Source organism: Hippocampus guttulatus, chromosome 8 (assembly GCF_054856545.1).
Source record: "Hippocampus guttulatus isolate MCC_2025c chromosome 8, RoL_Hgut_1.0, whole genome shotgun sequence".
NCBI classification, from domain to species: Eukaryota; Metazoa; Chordata; class Actinopteri; order Syngnathiformes; family Syngnathidae; genus Hippocampus; species Hippocampus guttulatus.
Window position 1 is genome coordinate 22,007,450 of NC_141268.1, and position 19,678 is coordinate 22,027,127.

General features: G+C 43.6%; 1 protein-coding gene across 2 annotated transcripts in view; it reads right to left on the minus strand.

Moving 5' to 3' along the window:
* Positions 1-19,261, minus strand: part of LOC147201857 (contactin-4-like) — a 75,509-nt gene extending 56,248 nt beyond the window's left edge. For both annotated transcript variants that reach the window (XM_086117729.1, XM_086117728.1), the window contains exons 1-4: positions 18,899-19,261; positions 11,237-11,375; positions 4,272-4,404; positions 2,809-2,984 (exon numbers count right to left, since the gene is read on the minus strand). In XM_086117729.1, the coding sequence (XP_085973855.1) occupies positions 2,809-2,984; positions 4,272-4,404; positions 11,237-11,291 (364 nt within the window). In that variant the 5' untranslated portion in view covers positions 11,292-11,375; positions 18,899-19,261. The remainder of the gene's footprint in view (positions 1-2,808; positions 2,985-4,271; positions 4,405-11,236; positions 11,376-18,898) is intronic.
* Positions 19,262-19,678: the final 417 nt, after the last annotated feature.

Sequence of the window (19,678 nt, forward strand, 5' to 3'; positions counted from 1 at the left end):
AGCAAGTGTCTACGTCTGCTGCTAATAAACGACATGACAAGCGTTGACGAAGACGACGGGCCCTCTACTTAATATTCCTCCCGCAAGAAGAAGTCGATACGTGCCCTCTGTAGTTTCCAATTATCAGACAAGCAAAAAATGATGACAAGAACAAGTGAATGATGGTCCGCTCAGATGAAAATTCTGAGGTCCGGCCATTTGTAGACAAGGCCACTGATATTGCGGCAGCCATGTTTGGGAGCCAGCGCCAGTGGGAGAGTCCATGCAGACGCTGTTGATTGTGATGGCTGGCTTCCACAACGAGCGCATGACAGTTGCATCAATTGTCGGGCTCTGACCTTAGCAGCCTTCAGCTCCGTAGTCAGAGGCACGGCGGACACGTATGGGCCAGTGTCATGTGTCTTCATTATTTTCCTTGGTTTACTTTAATTAACTGCAGCGCATGACTGAAAGCAGAACATTCAGGCGGATAATTTAAAGGGCAGCCGCTAATACACCACCGTGTCATGCCATCCTTTATAGTAAAGGGAGAATACCCCCCCCCCCCCCCCCCCGCCGCCGCTAAAGCACTCCTCCCTGGAGATGATACAAGGCTCGAAATATTTCAAGAACTTCATTTCAGGAGCACGTCTTTAATTTGGAGGAACTATTCTTTCTTTGCCGGTTACTCCCAGGGGCTCTAAGCACAGATTTGATTAAAAAAATATGACAACTTAACAGGGGAGTTAAACGTAGGGCTGCAGCGATCAAATATTTTAGACTGAGAATAAGCTCTTGAATACTGTATGGAAAAATCTGGTATTCCGCTGAAATAAACGTGATTATTTTTGCTCTTTTAAAGAGCAAATATGAATATAAAAATAGAAAATAAGCACTTATCGACGGATGACCAAGTGCAGAGCTGTTAAACTACAGAAAATCATTCACCATTTATCCAGAATAAGAATCATTAAAAATTAGCCTCCATGTAAAAAAAAAAAAAAATGAAGTGGACCAGGATACGAGTGAGCGCTCAAAACGGTCGACGACATGAAATTTTGATTGATGCTTTTAACGATTACAATCAAGTGTTGCGATGATTTATTCCCCGAAGAAGATTTTGAAAAATCTTCTAACTTTGGCGCGCGACCCTCGTGCGGAAAATCCGTTCAGATAACGATGGATAGACAGAATGTGTCATCGACTTTCCGCCCATAGTGGGATAGGCTCCAGCAGCGTCCCGCCACCCTGTTCAGGATAAGCGGTTTTGAAAATGGATGGAGGGATATTTTACCTGATTTTGTTGTTTGTCATCCTGTTCTCGATGATCATTACTGTAAGAGCCACTGTGCTACAATGACGTTCCGTGACTCTTTCTTTGTCATTTGTCTGATAAGACAAGTTCGAGAGGATTTCATCTTGAATCTTGAGGGGTGTGTCTTGCCCTCACAATACAACATCTATCCAAAATAGCAACATGAACAAAGTCCATTTTCTCTCTCGGCGGGTTTATGAAGAAGGAAAAAAACAAAACATGTTCATTTTGTTTTGTTTTTTAACGATGTGGTTTCGGAGCGTACTATGCGATTCCTCTGCGCTCCAGATGAGTTACTTTGAGCATTACTTGCGTATTCAGGAGAGCAAAGTGCTTTTGGAAGCACATGCTTTGCCTTCTAAAATAGTCCTTTGGGTCAGGCTGTGAGGCATCCCCTTTAATTAGACATCAGAGCAGTCTTAATCTTGTTGCTGGTGACTAATTGTTGCAAAAGGCCTTCCTGGTGTGAAGTCAAAAGCGATTTTCACAGCACCGAACAGGAAAGGTTTCATTCAAGCCGCGATGTTTTGGGAACGGCGCTGTACTTCAAAAGCAATACTGACGGGCCAAACACAACTTCAACCCGGTCAGGGAAGCGACCATCATGACCAGACTGTGTGAAATTGCTTTGCCGTCGATTGTGTGAAAGAATCAAATGCGGCGTGTGTGTAAAACGTTCCTTTTTTTCAGCAACAGACAATGATATTCCACCTGCAAAGCGCAGGCTCCAAGGTGATTCTTTGAAATTGGCCAGCTTCCAAATACTTTGCCCTCTTCTTCTCCGTGCCACCAACTTTTGATGGATGATGCTACTCGCAAGGGTTGTGGCCGTCTACCTCCTGAGGCTCGGATAACTGATGGGCGCTCCCCGCTCGATACTTGCTGCCCTTGATTAGTATGTCAATTGATCGCAGTGGCTGATTATGTAAAGTGCTACGCCACTAACTCATACAAATGGAAAGTTGCGGATTCATACAGTGTAAAGTAGATTCTCGGATTGGCAGATGGCAACTGTTATCGTACGGTTTTGCTCCAAAACCCATCAATAACAGAATAAAATGTACTTGTAGCCTTCTGAATCCCACCACCATCATTTTGATATACTGAATATATTTTCTTGTACATCTACTGAAAAAAAAGGATCTGGATCCAGATTATTTTATTTTGTGGACATGCTCCATGTACAGCACTTTGTGTGCAGCGATGGCTGTTTGAAAGTGCTCTATAAATACAGTTGGGTTGAGTTGACTGGTTTTTGGACGGCCACCATGGCCAAAAAAGCCTGCCGCATCAGCAGGTTGGTGCCATGAATGAGGAGAGGTAAAATGATGGGCCCCGAGCAGGTGTCAAAATGAGCGTGGCGACATATGTGGCGCTCGTAGTTGGGTTCACTAACACAAAAAGGAGGGATGCGTCAAACGATTTTAATGTGGATGCGAACCCACTTTGAGTACGGTATGGTTGGCTGTATTTCTTGTCGATCGGGTGCTCAGAAACCAGCGTTTGAGACTCACATGCAAATTTGAGACTGGCCTCTCGACTGACGATGGTCCCGAAAGCGTTGGAGGCGAGGCACTGATAGGTTCCGGCATCTTGGTCTTTGTTCGGATGGCTGATTCTGAGGTTGCCTCCAGATAAACTGAAGTGAGATCCAGATTTGGGATTGAGTTCTGTGCCATTAAGTTTCCATCTAAAAACAGAAAATACAAAAAAATAAAATAAAAATTTCAATGACATGAACTTCATCACATGTATTCATCCAATGCTGCTTGTCTGAACCACAACAAGCCTTTCCAAATTTCATATTAGTAAGCATCATCAGAGTATATGATGGATCATCATTTGCAACATACGTGCCATGGCTCAGTAATGATGCCCGAGGGAAAAAATGTTAAAAAATAACAATAGTAATGAAGATTGGATATAGATCGGAATGAAGAATGGACACATTTTGGATTGATGGAATTATTCGAGATTTACTTTCACTGCGAAACGTGGAATATTGCATGAAGATCCGCCCCGCTGTGTGTCCTTACAAGGGTGCACCGACAGGAATTTGGTGATGAAAATATCACTTCAGGCCTTTCAATGTCACAAATTGAAAATACACTTTTGTCGGGCCCCTGTCAGTCGTGGGGCATTGTCTGCACAAACCAACACACGTAAGGTTGATCATTTTTGTCTCCACGCTCTTTTCAATGTATTCATCCACATACGTTACATCTGACACACTACTTTTTGTCAATGACATCCCTGATTCACTTCAAAGCGGTGAAGGAAAGAAATAATTTACGCAGGTCCTGGAACTGCCTCGCAACATATTATGAATATGTCAACCGGTGTTAAGTGTGTTATTTAATAACTATTTACAGTGATTAATGCAGACAAGCAGGCAACAACAGCAGCTCCACTTTAAGGCACATGCTTTATGTAATCATGCAACAGACCGTGCACACAGTGGCATAAATACAACACCATCTGGCTTATGAGGCTTTAAATGATGGGCAGGCTGTTTATTTTGTTGAGCCTCATGCCTTCATTTGTATTCATCAAAGAAAGAAAAATAACTAATATTGTTTTGCCCCCCCAAACAACCAAACAAGTATGAAACAATGATATTATCCAGTCGATGCTATGAAGTAGCCTGCTGAGAGTGCAAAGACGTATAATAATAATAATAATAATAATAATAATAATAATAATACATTTTATTTATAAGCGCCTTTCAAGACACCCAAGGACACTTTACAATAACAAAAAAACACAAAACAATACGTATGTTCATGCCAAGTTATTAGCCAAGAAACAAAGAACGTATTTATATGATATTATTCATTTGTCAATGCCCAAGTTATCAGAGATGGTCATTCAGTCCCTGGAACTACGTTTTTGATTTTTTGGTTTTTTTTCCAGGGGGCATCATAACCATGCGATCGGCCCGAGCGTCCACGGTGCTTAGTACGTCACTGCCACTCACCGATACACCGGAGGTGGGCTTGCCTGAGCTTCACAGCTGAAAACCACCTCTCTGCTCTTCTCCATCGATTCCACAGGGTACACGATGCTACCAGGCTGTTTGGTGAAGACCGGACTCTGGAGGACGGTGCACACTGGGAGACAAAAACTCATCGTATTATAAACACAAATGGTTCTAAACAGGTTTCTGATGTTTCTGTCTTTTGACTTTCAAGACCACGTTCATTCTTTTATCGTCAGTGGACTCTCCAGAAAGCAAGCCCTTGCCACGTCAAAACCCAATCTTATGTTCATATGATCCCTGAAAGAAACTGTCAAAAATACGGCATTTCTCCTTCTCCTGACCAAGTGAAGTGAAATTTTTTTTTATAGCGTGTCGTGGCATGTTAACCTCTGTGATTGCTACAACAAATGAGATGGAAAGTCTCTGAAGTCTGATTTGTTCTAAGATGTATCTACAGGTGCTACAACTTTAGGAAATAAGTACAACGATCAGCACCATATTTAAAATTAATGCTTCATATAACTAGGGTGAGTTGCTATTGAGTTTTTACACACCGAAATACAACTTTAGGGGGAAATGGTCCAGTGCCAGAGTTGAAGTGTATGCAGCATATATATATATATATATATATATATATATATATGCAGCATATACGGTGTATATATATGAAATATATAGACATGTACTAGCCGACTTGATTCTCATGGTAGAAAGTAGGTCAGAGTAGGCCAGCCCTCCACCCTGCACCTCAACCAGGCTTCCCAATGGACGACACACACACTTGCGACGGGCTGATCCTTTTTTCCCCTCACTGTAAAAACATTGCTCATTTGCAGATTCCTCTGAGGGGGAACAAAGTGAGCTCAACTCAACAGGTTAATGCCGTAGGGAATATATTGCTACTTATCTTGCTGGGGTTTTTTTTCTCTCTCAAACATGGTGAACACTGCAATGAAATGAAAAGAAGCTTTGAGCTATACATCATTCGCTTCAATAGCTTTGGGACTTTCTTGCATTTCATTTTCATTTTAATTCATTCCGTCCAATTTCTTTATTCATGTTGATGCATGACACCACGCATATGCGCTGACGGGTGCTTCATTTAACATTTGAGGCTCATTCTGATCTAACACATCCTCAGAGTATGAATCTGAATTGAGTTGATTGCTGTTCTCAGGGAACGGTATCATCCACAGCTATTTGTTGCAGTCCGGTAGTGCACTTTGCGATGAAAACACAATTCTATGACCTTTGGTTGAGTCTAATATTTTATGTATGAGCATGTATTTGCATATAAATCCGTGGTTCGGGTTTTCTGTTACATTTTGGTGAAATTATTGATATTCAAGACTGTCTCGTGTGTTTTTTCGCAGGGCTGAATTGAATACGAGCAGGTTTGCTGCCATTGACTACATAGGGAAACGCTTTGCTCTTTGTGTACAGCAGGGGGTGCTGTGCAGCAAAGATCTGTAATCTGCCAAGAAAGAAAAACAGAAGAAGTAGAAGCAGAGGACAAGCATTTAAAGACAGGAGTAGATGTGCAAACTACTTGGATTAGATTTTCCCCATGGCCACAGAGATGGATTCTGATCCAGGTAAGGCATTTTAAATGTAATTAAATTAAAGCTTTTGGACGTTTCAGGAGTTAAAACAGCTACAGGCAGCCACCAGTATCTGTGAAATGGATGTCAGTTATGTTTGTGTCTGGGCAGACATTTTTTTTGGGGGGGGGGCAGACTCACAGGCTGCATGACGCACTGGCAAACCGATGAAATTTACCGACGAAAGCATTGTTAAAATAACATGACGAACTGACAGACAGACAATTGCAGTTTTGTTCGGCTTGAAAAAAAACTCGGACTGATGACGACTGACGGGTACCCAGGTTGAACCTTCCAACCCTCCTCGCATTGACAAAAACGGATGCAGTCCGCAAAGCCCCGCCCCCCCAACCCTCATCGACGAATACATTTTGCCGCGTGACGGCTGCTGTACACACATCACACCTCCCACCCTCGTCGAGAATATTCCCGGGCCGACTTTTGGGCCCAATACTTGCTTCATTTGGGTTCATTTGATGCATGCTTTCTTCTGACGAATGGCAAGTTACAATGTTTTGCTATTATACAACATGAATATTACATCATGTGCGATGACTGTCCGGAGGGAAATGGCAGAGAGACGTCAATATGTAGCCAACGTGTAGTCATGAAAGAGCTCGCGTCAAATTTAGATACGAGCTCGTAGTCGTGTGTTTGAGAACGTTTCACTCGTGTCTTTGAAAGTGTTTTCACTCATGTTTATGAGGGTGTTACAGTAGTGAGTGAGAATGCTTACAGTAGGGCATATGAGAGCAGTGCGTGTGACAGCTGTTTTAGCGTATAAGAACGAGAAATCCACTCGTGTAAATGTAGTCATAAGTGTAAGAGCTAATCTTGAATTACATTTGTCCCGAACTGCTCCATGTATTCATATTGAGCAGAACAGTAATCCAATTGCAGCAAAGCTAATTTGCATATTCATGAGAAATCCAACTGTCTCTTGTGGATGGCAATTTTGACCAAAGGGACTGCCTTTAAAAAAGAGCGTCCTTTGGTGTTTCCAACACAAATTATCTATTAGCAGTAAAAAAAAAAAAGATCAAATATTATTAAAGAAAAAAAAAGTGATTCAGGACCTTCAGCCATCCGTCTGTTTGGAAAAGTAATGACTCGCCCACCACCAGTTTTCTTCTGCGAACATTATTGTGCGTGCTGTATATGAAGTGTCCATGATTGACAAGCCTTCCTGTACAGATTGCAGAGCCATCATGGAACCAGTGTTAAGGGTTCACTCGTGCAATATATGTGAGGAGTCAAGTTAGGACAGAAATAAGCGGGAGTTGATTGTTTCATCACCCTCTAATTACAATCATTTTGAACGTCACCTTGTTATTTTGCCTCTCCTAAAAACTCCCCAGACATGCGACACGTGTACAAGTCTGAGCACATCTGATGCAACACCACTGATGCAACACGCCTGGCGACCAGGTGAGACTTTAGCACAGGTGTGAAGCCAGGTAATAAAACAGTGTCTCTCTTTGTAAGAGAGAAGTCATACGCGCACATTTTCTGTACAATAAGTTCGATGCAGGCCTACTAGTCTAAATATGGCATTCTAATTACCGGTAATATGAATATGAGTTGAGCAGTAAAATCACCCAGTTATTTTTAACCATCTCAGGGGCGGCCATTTTGCCACTTGTGCTGCGATTGTTTGTTACCTGAGCCCTGAGTAACTGTGAGGTCATTTTTAGTCAACAGCCTTATTTTGAAGGTTTCACGAGCCGGTCAGCTGTTGTTAAGATACGTCACAATGAAGCATTGACTGCTCCGACGAAGGGTGAAGTGACAGCCGAAGCTGTCAACTAGGTATGAGATTTTCTCTTCACTAAAAAAAAACAAAAAAACAAAAAAGAATTTTCTGGGAAAAAAAAGAAACCTTAACCAAATTCAAAAAATAAAAAGACAAGATGAATGTCGTGGCGCTATGATTGCCTCGTGATTGATTGGCAACCAGTTCACAATGTACCGTACCACTGATCAAAACTTGGACTCCAGTTCACCTACAAAGCGTACGAGGAACAACGGATATATGGAAAGATGGACGGACAGATTTATCATCCTCATTACTAAAATGGAATGACGTCATCTTACAGTGAAGTTAAACTTGAATGTAATACTGAATATGGAGCCACTGCTCTGATTTGAAAAAAGAAACATGTAATTTAAGATTCCACCCATCCCCTCCTTGACTGTCTTGATATATTATTTCAAACGGTTTGTGTTTTGTATGTACAATCCTGGTTCATGTGCACACACAGCCTGTTATTCAAATTAATCATTGATTTCTTGGATGTAGCAAAGAGAGTGGGACAGAGAGGGGCAACGTCACAAAAGGAGCTTGAAATTTCAGACGACATGTGCGCATGTACATGACTGCGTGTGCTGCTCGTGCACAACAACAAGGTATTTTCGACTGATTTGATTCAGAGAAGCGATGAATAAAACATGTTTCCCATATGCATATGAAAGGGAGGTGTTGACAAAGCAAAACAAAGACAAACAAAGATGTGGGCCGGTGGAAAAGCAAGCGGCGAGGTCTTTCTCCTGAACCTGCTCCGAATCCCTAACACTGCCAATTAGCCGGGGCTCGACTACAAGCCCATCTGGGGATGTCTCTTAGCCCCCACTCTCCCTGACATAATTGCTTCTCCTGAGGAAGAACAGGTGAGTGCACCTTAAGATGTCCAGACATGCTCTTCAATTTGAGGAACTAAACCCGAGCTCTTACTCATGCTGCCACCAAGCAGATTTCAACTCTAAGATAAAGTATTAAAATAAAATGTGGAAAAGGGTTGAGGTGCTGAAGAGTGGAATGAATGATATGCCGCTGTAGTTTTATGCTAGTATTTCATGAGTGGCAACAAATGCTCAATTGATATTTGACAGCACGAGCAATTCTTAGTTTGCAATAGCAGCGACGAGCCACATTACGGTGAAACAAATGAACTTGTTTGCACAACGATGCAAGAATAATCAGTTACCGCCGTACTCACGTTTTTTTTTAATGACCTACAAGTGCTTTTTGCAAATGTTCATCGACCTTAGGGCTTTACTATAGTCTCAATGTAGGTTCGACTTCCATCACCATCATAGGAATAAAACAACGTCATAAACCATTTGATGAAATTATGACAGCATTGATGTCATCATCATTGTATTGACCATTACATGATATGATAAATGCAAAAGATGTTTCTGCATAGTGGTGAGCAACATGTGCATAATGTATAGAACGGTGTAACGGTTTTTGCTCGCTTCGCAAGACACCCTACGTCGGACTTACACGACCACCCGATGACACGCCACTCAGCTTATTCCCAGCAGACCTGAGGAGAATCCTGCAGTGGATTAACCCCTGAAAAATCACACGGCCTGACATTATCCCGGAGCGCTCACTGAGGGGCTGTGGCCACGAGTTGACCGAGATGCTAACAGACATTTTAATCATGCTCCAACTAGCATCTGTCCCAACCTACCTACAGGCTGCCTTCATCATCCCTGTACCCAAGACCTCCACAGCATAGATCAAAAACTCAATCGACATCACTGCGGACCCTCACCAGTAGGCCTACGGGAAGAATGATTCCATCTCATTAGTGAGATATACTGCCCTCACCCACCTGGAAAGCAGGAACTTCTCCAGTATTTCCACCTCCTCTTCCTCGATTTCTTCTCTGCCTTCAAAACCATCACCACACAGAACCTGGTCTGTAAGTCCTTTCCTGGGGAACCGGGCCTTTGACTTTCTGAACAACGGACCACAGACTGTCCGGATCCACAACAGAGTGTCATCCTCCATTATCTTCTGCACTGGCTTCTTCAAGGCTATGTGCCGAGCCCCCTGCTGTTCACACTATCGACCTGTGACTGCTGTGCGAAATTCTGGAGGTGTCATATAGTGACACAACAGTGAGTCTGAGGACACAGGGAGGGAGAACATCTTGTGCAAAGATGACAACCTTTGTGAAGAAGACCAAGGAGATGATGGTGGATTTCAGGAAGGAGAAATGGGGCCCCTTGCAGTGGAAAGGAATAGCTTATAGATTTCCATCCTGACCTGTACTGCGTATTTACACTGAGTACGTAGTGGGACAGATGGGCGCGGTTGGGAGGTGTGCTACTTCAAAGCCTTGCGGCATTGTGGCCACGGGGTTTGTCCGACTGGCGACTGTCAGGTGACCTGACACTTGCAGGCTCACTCCAGGCTGCTCACCCAGTGGAATGACATCCTGTCAGTGTGAACTGGCCTGGAGAGCTCAGGGCAGCGCCATGACAAGAGACCTCGACACATCAGGCCATCTGACATGAACGTCGACCTAAGAAATGCCCTTTGTGGGCAGTGATACAGACACACATCATGAGCGCATCATTTTTGATTGCACTTCTAGCAAAATTCAGCAGCGTTGCTGTTGTGTGAGACTACACGCATGTCCTGTATATCCACAAGAACAAGATTATCATGACCTCAATGAACCTTTTAAATGTATCGTCTGTGAAAATGTTTCCTCCTTGATTGTGTTTACATGAAACCTCAACAGTTTGTCTTCTTTTCTTATTTGTGATGACGGCAGGCTCGAAATTGTGTCGACTTTTCCCCTGCTAAAGGCAGACTGTGACCCGCTCAGCGTGTCCAGTGTTGGAGTGACACACAGCTAAACGGCTGCACAACTGCCCCGGCCGGCTATCTTCTATGTCTTTCTCATCATTAGTGCTCTCCCAGCCAGTGTTTAAATCTGCTATGCTGCTCACAGAGCCATTTCCATGAAATCTCGGTCTAATTAAATGTCGGGGAGGATACCGAAATTGAGTCCAGGAGCAATCTTCATCACTTTTGTTCTCTACCACATATCATAGACAGTACTCGATTCTCATCAGTGCCTGAATGTTTTAGGTAAACTCTACTCATAAATATCCCGTGAAAATGACTTGGTGTTTGCTTTCCATCAAGATTCCCAGGGCAAGTTTGTGGCTGAGTTGCAGTTGGTTTTGTAAAATGGGCTCACGTGATTCCAGCTAAAGTGTGCTGAGGGGATTTGTTGAGTAATGCTCTTTAGCATGAGGGTAAGTTAACCCCAAATGTTCTTTAAAATAGTGTTTATGCGCCTTCACTCGTCGAAACACTGCATTCTGATTCATTTTGCGTTTGGGGAATATGAGTTCAGCAACAAAATCCACCCATTTCTAGCCAGCTCAAGGGGCAGCCATTTTGCCACTTGTTGTGGACTGAAAATGACCTCACACTAACCAAAATGGAAATTACATCTTCAATCTTATTAGCTGGCCCAAATACACAATAGCATGACTTGCAATTCACAAAAGCAGCGGTGTGCATCAAAAGTTGTTAATGAGATACCTTACCTGCAAGGCTCGCCATGAGTGACTGCAGGACCAGGAGTTTCCATAGTAACATCATCTTCAATTTTAAAGGGTCAAGGTGGTCTCACATGCAGTCACAAATATATATGGAGTCCTATTTGCACGTTTCTGCCGTATCAACCTGCGCACAAAATAGACGGGTGTCATGAGCAAGATGACAATATACAACATATTGCATTGATCAAACTATAAATTGGAAAGTGACATCATCCGTCATGAATTCAATTCATGTTCAATTGGTATGTTTCTGTTCAGTCGTAACTGACCACCAATGACATTTCCAATGTTATGTTTCAATGATCAACACAGAGTGTGAGATCAAAACTAACCACTGTCAAGCACATTGTAAAAGGACCAGAAATTATTTGAATGTGCCATTAAACATTAATTATGGATTGTGCACCTTGCAGCTCAGACCTCCATGCGCCTCTCGAAAAGATGCCTTTTATCTTCATGCATCATTAATATGAGGCTTGTCAGAGTCAGTCTTTGCTACATCAATAGTGCAGGGCTGGGACTTACTCCTAGAGAGCATTCTCTTTTTTTATTATTTTTTTTACGCATATTCAAGTGTGTCTGATAAAAGCAGCAAGCTCTAGGCCAAGAATAATAATGAATATTCAGTAAGTGAACAAAACCTTTTAACATTGCCACCTGACATTAATTTGGGACATGCGGTCAGTACAAAACATTGAGTGAAACCTTCATGGCGAGATGGGAATAACAAATACAACCCATGAGAATGCGTGTATGTTCACATAGGCAACATTCAAACAAAATGAAATTGTAAATTTAATGTTGGATGACAGAAAATGGTCATGTTCCTCATTCCTTAAAACTCCGCAGAAGGTACTTTCACCCTCAACCACTTTGAATCGTCCATTTCGAGAACTTGCGTGAAAGGCAGAAGATTCATTTGACTCGTCCTTACATCTTGCCGAGAGTGCTGCTTTGATGGAAGTTTTTTATTCCAGGCAACATACATTACACAGTTGGTGCCACACAAAGCCTGTGTGAAAGTGCTTTTACTTAATATTTCTTAGCCATTTCACTCAAAGAGTTGCTGCTCCAACGTTCCACGGCAAATGGAAATCGCACGCAAACTAGGAAAAAATTCGACCCTTTTCTAGAATTTTGAAGTAACCTATTTTACTTTACGAAGCCTTCTTAAAAGACGAAATGGTATTTCTTCCCATAGTGGCTGGAACATGGGATACTCATACTGCAAAGAGGCTTGCGCTGTAAGGTGTTTGTTTCGAACTTGTCTGTATCCTTTCGTTCAATCTATTAATTCCCTCCCTCAAATTTAAATTTTAAAGACATGTCTGCTCTCTTTTGCCCATGTACAATTAATTAAACGGAATTCGAATTCATGCCTTTGCTCCACATTCACAACAGCATTGAATATAACAATCACCTTTGTATTTATTCATGTCCAATTACCTGCACTGCTGCTCCGTCTCATTATCTTGTGTTCTACTACTGTCCACTTCGGCTCTTGTTTTACCGGTTGATCTACGTTCTCGCCTTCACCAACAGTCACGAGCTGCGGGTCGCGACCGAATGAACGAGATCACAGATACGAGCGGCCGAAATGAGTTTCCGCTGCATGACGCCTGGGCTCTCCCTTAGAGATAAGGTGAGAAGCGCAGAGGGGCTTAGAGTAGAGCCATTGCTCCTCTGTATTCAGCGGAGCCAGATGAGGTGGCTCGGGCATCTTATTAGGATGCCTTCCGGGTGAGGTGCTCCGGGCAGGTCTCACAGGAAAGAGGCCAAGGAGATGACACAGAGCATGTTGCAGAGACTATTTCGCGCGACTGGCCTGGGAATGACGTTGCCGTCAGAAAAGCTGGTTGAAGGGGCCCAGGGAGAGTCGAAAATCTCAAATAGCAGCTCCCACGACCCCACAACCCGGATCATGAGTGCATGGATGGATGGATGTAAAAGAAAAACCAAAAAAAAAACTTGTAATTGAAGTTAGACCATAATCAATTGGGACAACAAATAATTGAGCAGAAGTGACTATTTGAAAACAGTCCACGTAGCAGACGTATACCGATCCAAAATAAATGAAATTCCTACACCAAACGTTTTTTTTCTCCTTTAAAAATCAGCCTATATCACTCACCCCAAGGAACCTCTGCATTGACTGTCTTGTAAGAAAAATGCTCTTGCTATTTTTGACATCGACCAAAGGATCCTACTCACTTCGAATGTGTACACAGATATATTACGATCAAAGTGGGTCATACAAATTATTTTTTTAATGTGTTTATATTTCCATGTGATATTGTATTCAGAGATCATCATGTGAATGGTCAGTTTCATTGATTATTTTTGAGTCTCAACATGTAAAAACAGATACTAATGCCCAGACTCAACTTCCCCAAAACAGGAGACGATTTGGGCACTGACCACGTAGTGTAGCCACATTAGGAGTGCTAGGAGTACAACAGAAGCACCACAAGTCTGTCTTAGCTGAGGCCGTGTTCATTTCATTTTTTTAATGTGTAGATATGTAGATCTTGATATCATACTAATTTTAATGGGGCGATTCAATTTATGCTCGCCCGCGTATGTTTTTGTAGCCTGCCACACAGAGAAGTCGACCCCACACAGACGTGCAGGCATGCGAGGAGAGATGTCAGAGTGTTGCGGGGCAAAAAATAATGCATTTCAACCTTGAGCTGCGCTTGGGTGAGATTCAGCGGCTTGGTCAACAGTAGTCAAGGTGTAGACAAGCACCTCTCCAACAGCAAGTGGCAATTGATTTTTGTCTGCACTCAAAATCCTAACCCTTCAGAAAACGGATGTTAAACTGAGCTGTAAACAGACAAAAGGTTGCTCCATGCAGTGTGTCACTTTCCATTGCAAAACCAGCACTGCAATGCCATCCACAGAACAATCCTGACCCCTGAGCGCAGTAAAATATTCCAAATCTCAAATATATATACCGGTATATATATTCTGAATTACGACATCACAATTATCCAGCTCATTTACATGATATCCCCCAACACTGAGTCCCCCCCCCCCTCCCCCCCGCCATGGGAGCTGCTGGACGACATGGTACTATTATGTGAAGGACAAAAAGCGCAAGCACAGTTTAGCCTCAGCTAACGGTGTTAGAAGAGAGAAGATAACAGCGTTATCTGAAGATCATGTGCAGATACACCCATTTTTGGCAAAATGGTCGGCCAGCCACCAGCCATGTGGGAGTGTGCAATGCATTAAAACTAGAGAAAAAACGGGCCAGAGGAGCGAAGCAGCTGGACCAGGTAACGCCACAATGGCGTCGAAATGGCAGACTTGTCATCGGCCCAGCAGTATGTGGGGCAGGATGAGGGTTGGCGCACTGCTTGAAACTGAACCGACCCGAAAATGACCTAATTTCACCATGGCAAGAAAAATGCTCTTTGTGATTCGTCATCGTGGGGGGTGTTTGTTTGTTTTTTTTCCTTCTCGAATTGTGGGGGAAAAAAGCACTATGCTGAATGAAGAATATTTTACTTTTCAATACAAATTTAATCCAATTTTTAAAAAAAAAAAAAGATATTTTCTGGTGCAGTGACACTACAAATACGGTTGTTGATCAAACAAAATTCAAAGTGAATCATGGCACCAAGCAAAAGCGATACAGAAAATGAAGTGCTTTGCTTGTCAATGAGCAGCGAAAATAAATATTCTCCCGTCGCAGCAGTATAATAACACAGAGAAAATGCGGTGAGTGGTAAGATCTGTGGTCTTGAAAAAAAAATGGTGGGGGCTCATCAGATTGCAATTTTGTGTGCATTCACCACTGCAGATAGTAATTTGATAAACCACATATTTCAATAGATTGACAGCCAAAAGTTTTTGGCTTCAAATATGTCTTAGCTCAGTGGTGCTGGTGAGGAGTTCCCATGTTCCGCTCCATTTTTTTTTTTCCACCACGTTCCTAGACATCTAAGTTTGATTGAAGACTCTGAGGTGTGAGTCTAAGTTCTCTGTTGTCAAAACTGCCATACATCCTTCAGCGCGGGGTGGAGTACTACGAATCTCTGGGGTGTCATCCATAGGAATCCATTGCGTGTGTCCTACGGAGGAACAAAAAAAAACCTCTGCAAGCATTTGTTCATGAGCCTGTGACCTCGATGTCCATAAATGACTAATCTGTGAGTCACATACAGTCAGACATTTAGGTCGGGTATTTCCATATTGGGGGGAAATCATCCACTTTTCCGTAGTTGGAGGTGAGTCTATGTACGACTACTACTCTGTGTTTCCGTGTTCCAGTCCCCTGAGTCCCAGCTGCAGTTCTTCACATCTTCAGAGCGTCGGCTTCATCAATCCAAGTCTTATTATGTACTTACTCCTCGTATGCAGTGCTATTCCCATTGCAGTGGTGCATCTGCCGAGTCTCCAGTATTCTTACAATGCTGCCACAGCCCAAGCTACCCATTCATCAAAAATATGAAGTTATTTCTTGAGATGCCGCACACCAGTCCTCTCCTCTGCATGTACCAATTCACCAAGAGCAGTCCTTTGAGAACCCCCCATATAGACGATTTTAGATGCCTCCCTTCTCCAACTGAATCGGGAATTTAGGAGGAGGGAGAGATCTAAAACCGGCTAGATGGGAGCTCTCAAGGACCGCACTTGGGTACCCTCCTACTTTGAAGTCTCCAGTCCTGCGCCTTTCCAGTCCTGCGTACTCATCTTTAAGAGCCGCTTTGTTCACTTCCTCACATCGCTGATGCTTGTTACAGTACTTACTTTACCTCGAGCTTTCATTTGTGGGTTCCCCCAAATTTGATATACTGATTTACATGTTTTATGGAGTCTGCCGTCACGTGGCTGCACATTTCCATACCCTCAAAATTAAAATCTAAACGTGTGCCTTTGTGAATTATGGATCTAAATAAGCGTGACAAAAAGTTTCTGGGGGGCAAAATAGTTTGCCTTTAGCAAGCAAATGCATCTCTGCGGTTCTCAGACAAGGAAGATAATTCAAACGTGCCTGTGGAATGGGGGTGGGAGGGTAGGGGGTGAAAATGCCTGTGTGTCCCTGATCCAGAATCAACAGAAAACAAAATCAAGTGATGCGTTGCACATTGTGAGAAGTGACCACGAAACAGTTCTTGTGATATCTAAATATATTTTGGCTTTTTATGTGGAATGAAGATGTTTGCAGACCTTATAGCAGTCAAATTAATAATGCAGCAGTCCCAGAGCCCAAATCCCCCTTCTGAAGCGAGTTGCTGTGGGAATCTTATAAAGCACTCAATTAAAGCCAGTCACAAGGACATACAGTACAGTGTGCAAAGATGTTTGAATTAAATAAATAAATGAAAAAAAGCATTCTAGGCACAGAAAATCTGTGGAGACGCTGCAATGTTTTGTAACAAAAGGCCTGCAAGTTGCTGAGCATCATAAAGCATCTTAAAGCAATAGATTGGTTTACAAATGGGGCATTTACAGAGCCCATGGGACTTAGTAAATGGGTGGAAAATTGTCGTTATTCAATGGGATGACCCGAATCGTTTGCCTCTCAAAACAGATACAGAGTACAAGATAATTCACACAGCAAGCTGTGCTTACAGCATAACAAATCACAGCAGTTGGTTTTCAATGGCAGGAAGTTTCAACCCCCCCCCCCCCCCACACCTTTTTTTTTTAATACGCTTCGGTGAGTCAAGCCATTCTTCAAATCCAAATGGCCGCATATATTTGTTATACGGTGTATTTTTCAGACTGTTTTTCTCCCTCCTACCGGCCAGTGTTTCGATTCCACCTCGGGCTAACAAGAATGGCCCGCTGCAAATTGCAGCTAATCAGAGAGAAGCTACGGAGCGCAGATGAAAAACTGTTTTCAGCTAGCAAATTGGTGAGCGTGTCAAGGCCCGCAAGACAAAAAAAAAAAAAAAAAAAAACAAAAAAAAAAAAACACCCATCCTCCCACGTGGCATACAACACACAAAACTTTCTCGACAACCCTGATCGGTTCTACTGCAGATTTCACACGTATGAACTTATGGTTCAAAGTGTCGTTGTGTGCACGTAATTGATTGTTGTTCTTCGGAATTGTCGAACAACAATTGTTCACGTCGATGCCGTGTTGTCGGCAGCTGCTGAATGCACCTGAAAAAGTAACTTGAGTCAAGTAATACCTCAAATAGCCAAGTTGCATTTAAAATCGAGAAATCAACAAAGTGACTCAGTTAGTTTGTCATGGGAACTGCGGCAACGCCGGTGTTGAAGCAATCGAAGTAAAATGAAGTGGGATTCATTGGCTGCGAGCAGTTGCGGTTGATTCCGTCTCATCTCACTCATTTTCAGGCTCCGTACAGTGTTTCGTCTGCTCTGTTAAGTTGAGCTCCGTATTCGGATCGATGCTGTGCTTGTTCCACTTGCCAGAATTATTCTGCTCAATGCAGTGTTCTCGTTGAAGGAGTTCAGAATCTTATGATTCCCCCCCCACGCTCTTCCCCAATCCATTGTCTCTACTTTTTGTCCTTGTTAGCGTCAAGGGAGAGCTGGAGCCCACCCCACCACCCCAGCTGACTTTGGGCTAGAGGCGTGGTACACCCTGGACTGGCGACTCGCCAATCACAAAGTACATAAAAAAATTAAAATCAAAAAAATATATAGCTCTCACACCCACACAACAATTTAAATGGAAGAAAAAAACAGTCGACTGCTTCATGTCTACACTTTGAAAACATCAGCATAACCTTCAGTTTTGTCGTGCGATATCACAAATGTAATGTTTGTGGTGACGCTCAAAGTGAAATCTTCGAAAACAATGTCATTTGTTTCTGCTCCAATTCAGGGAGTCGACGCAACAGATTGCGCCGTTCCTGCAGTTTTCTGTCAGCCGTGATTATTTCAAATGAACAATGTAGGCCCATTATCCCAAATTGCTGGTGTGTGCCACATGGTCAGACAGGGTAAGCATCGCAGACACATTTCCTTTGACTGTGCAGGCTCATTCAAAGCATCGTTTCCAAAGCATCTTTTTTCGGTGAGCATTTTATTAAACAGACTTTGGCGCAACTGCTTACCTGGGTCCAAAAAGGTGCTGCCTGTTTTTACAAGTTGTAAGAGTCAAGAGCCAAGGTTCCTAAATCGGTGTGTACTGTTCCCCAACCACACCCCCGCAAATTGCGCGTTCTACCCCAAACCATCTCAACTAAATGAGGGTGTGTGTCAACACTCGGCTTTTCAGGGATGCATGGATGGCATCTGTGAACTCACACCGCACAGGATTGATATCTGAGCTCCAATTCACTCCTGTTTAATCCCACCCTATCCTAACTACCGGTTGCAGTGTAGGTGGTCAACATCGGCGGAAACGGGATCTGAAAAACTGCGGGGATTATAATAGGGAGGGTCCACCGGCGGGGATTACTAAACATCTGCACTAGACGCAGATTACTTTTCCCCTCCCGCCTCCCTTAACTTTCAACATGACAGTTTGTGAATAAAGTGGACGGGCATGGATCAGATCAGCACAAAGTGGAATTCAGACAAGGCAATCGTGTCTATAAGAGTTCTCTCTCATTTGGGTCACATTGTTTTCCTTCGAATGACACCATATGTGAATCATGTGGATGACGACACGCGACTACGATGACCAAAACGGAGAGAAAATGTCTCACCCACCTGCTCGGTGCCAATTTGGCGCAGCCTCTCGACTTAATCCGTGTCGGACATCGCCGCCGCGTGCCACAAAGATCCGCCCGCGTGACTTGGCTGTGCGCCGATCTTCTTCCTTCTGCGTGTGCGCTACGTTTGACGGGCGGTGCGGCTCTGCGTGACGGCACCGCTGCGCGTCTCCATCCCACTGCCTCCCCTTCTCCGTCCGTTTCTCCGAGCGTCCTCACAGCCGGGGAAAGTGAAGTGTGTCGCTTGTCCTGAATGCGCCGAGGGGGCGACCTCCCTTCCTAGCGGGCAGGAGCGAGGCGCGCGGATGGCGGCCGGTGGGCTCGGAGAAAAAGAGAGCGAGCCCCGTCTCTTGAGTCTCCCCGGACCAGCCTCTCGAGGTGCCGGTCACACCAAGCGGAACAGACTCCCTCCCCTCCTTCTCACACGCCCCCCCCCTGCCCCCCCCACTCCCCTCCCCCTGCTGATCCTGGGATGCGAGTTGCTCATGGACCACTTTTAGGCTGCCTGACAATTGTCGCTGCCGTTGATATGAAGGGTAAACGCTGAGGTCCAAACCTAGTTACCGGGTGTAGGCACTGTTCTCTCCTGCTTTCTGAGTTCCTTTTAACAGGTGAACCAAATACACTGAGCATTGTTCTGAAACGGGGCGCGCGTACAGAATGTCATGCTGTTGAGGTCTCCAAATATTGCGACGCATTGTCGACTTCATGCTACTTTCGGAAAGAGCGACTGACTTTTGAACTGTACATTGAAACATAGTCATTCAATTGTGTATTC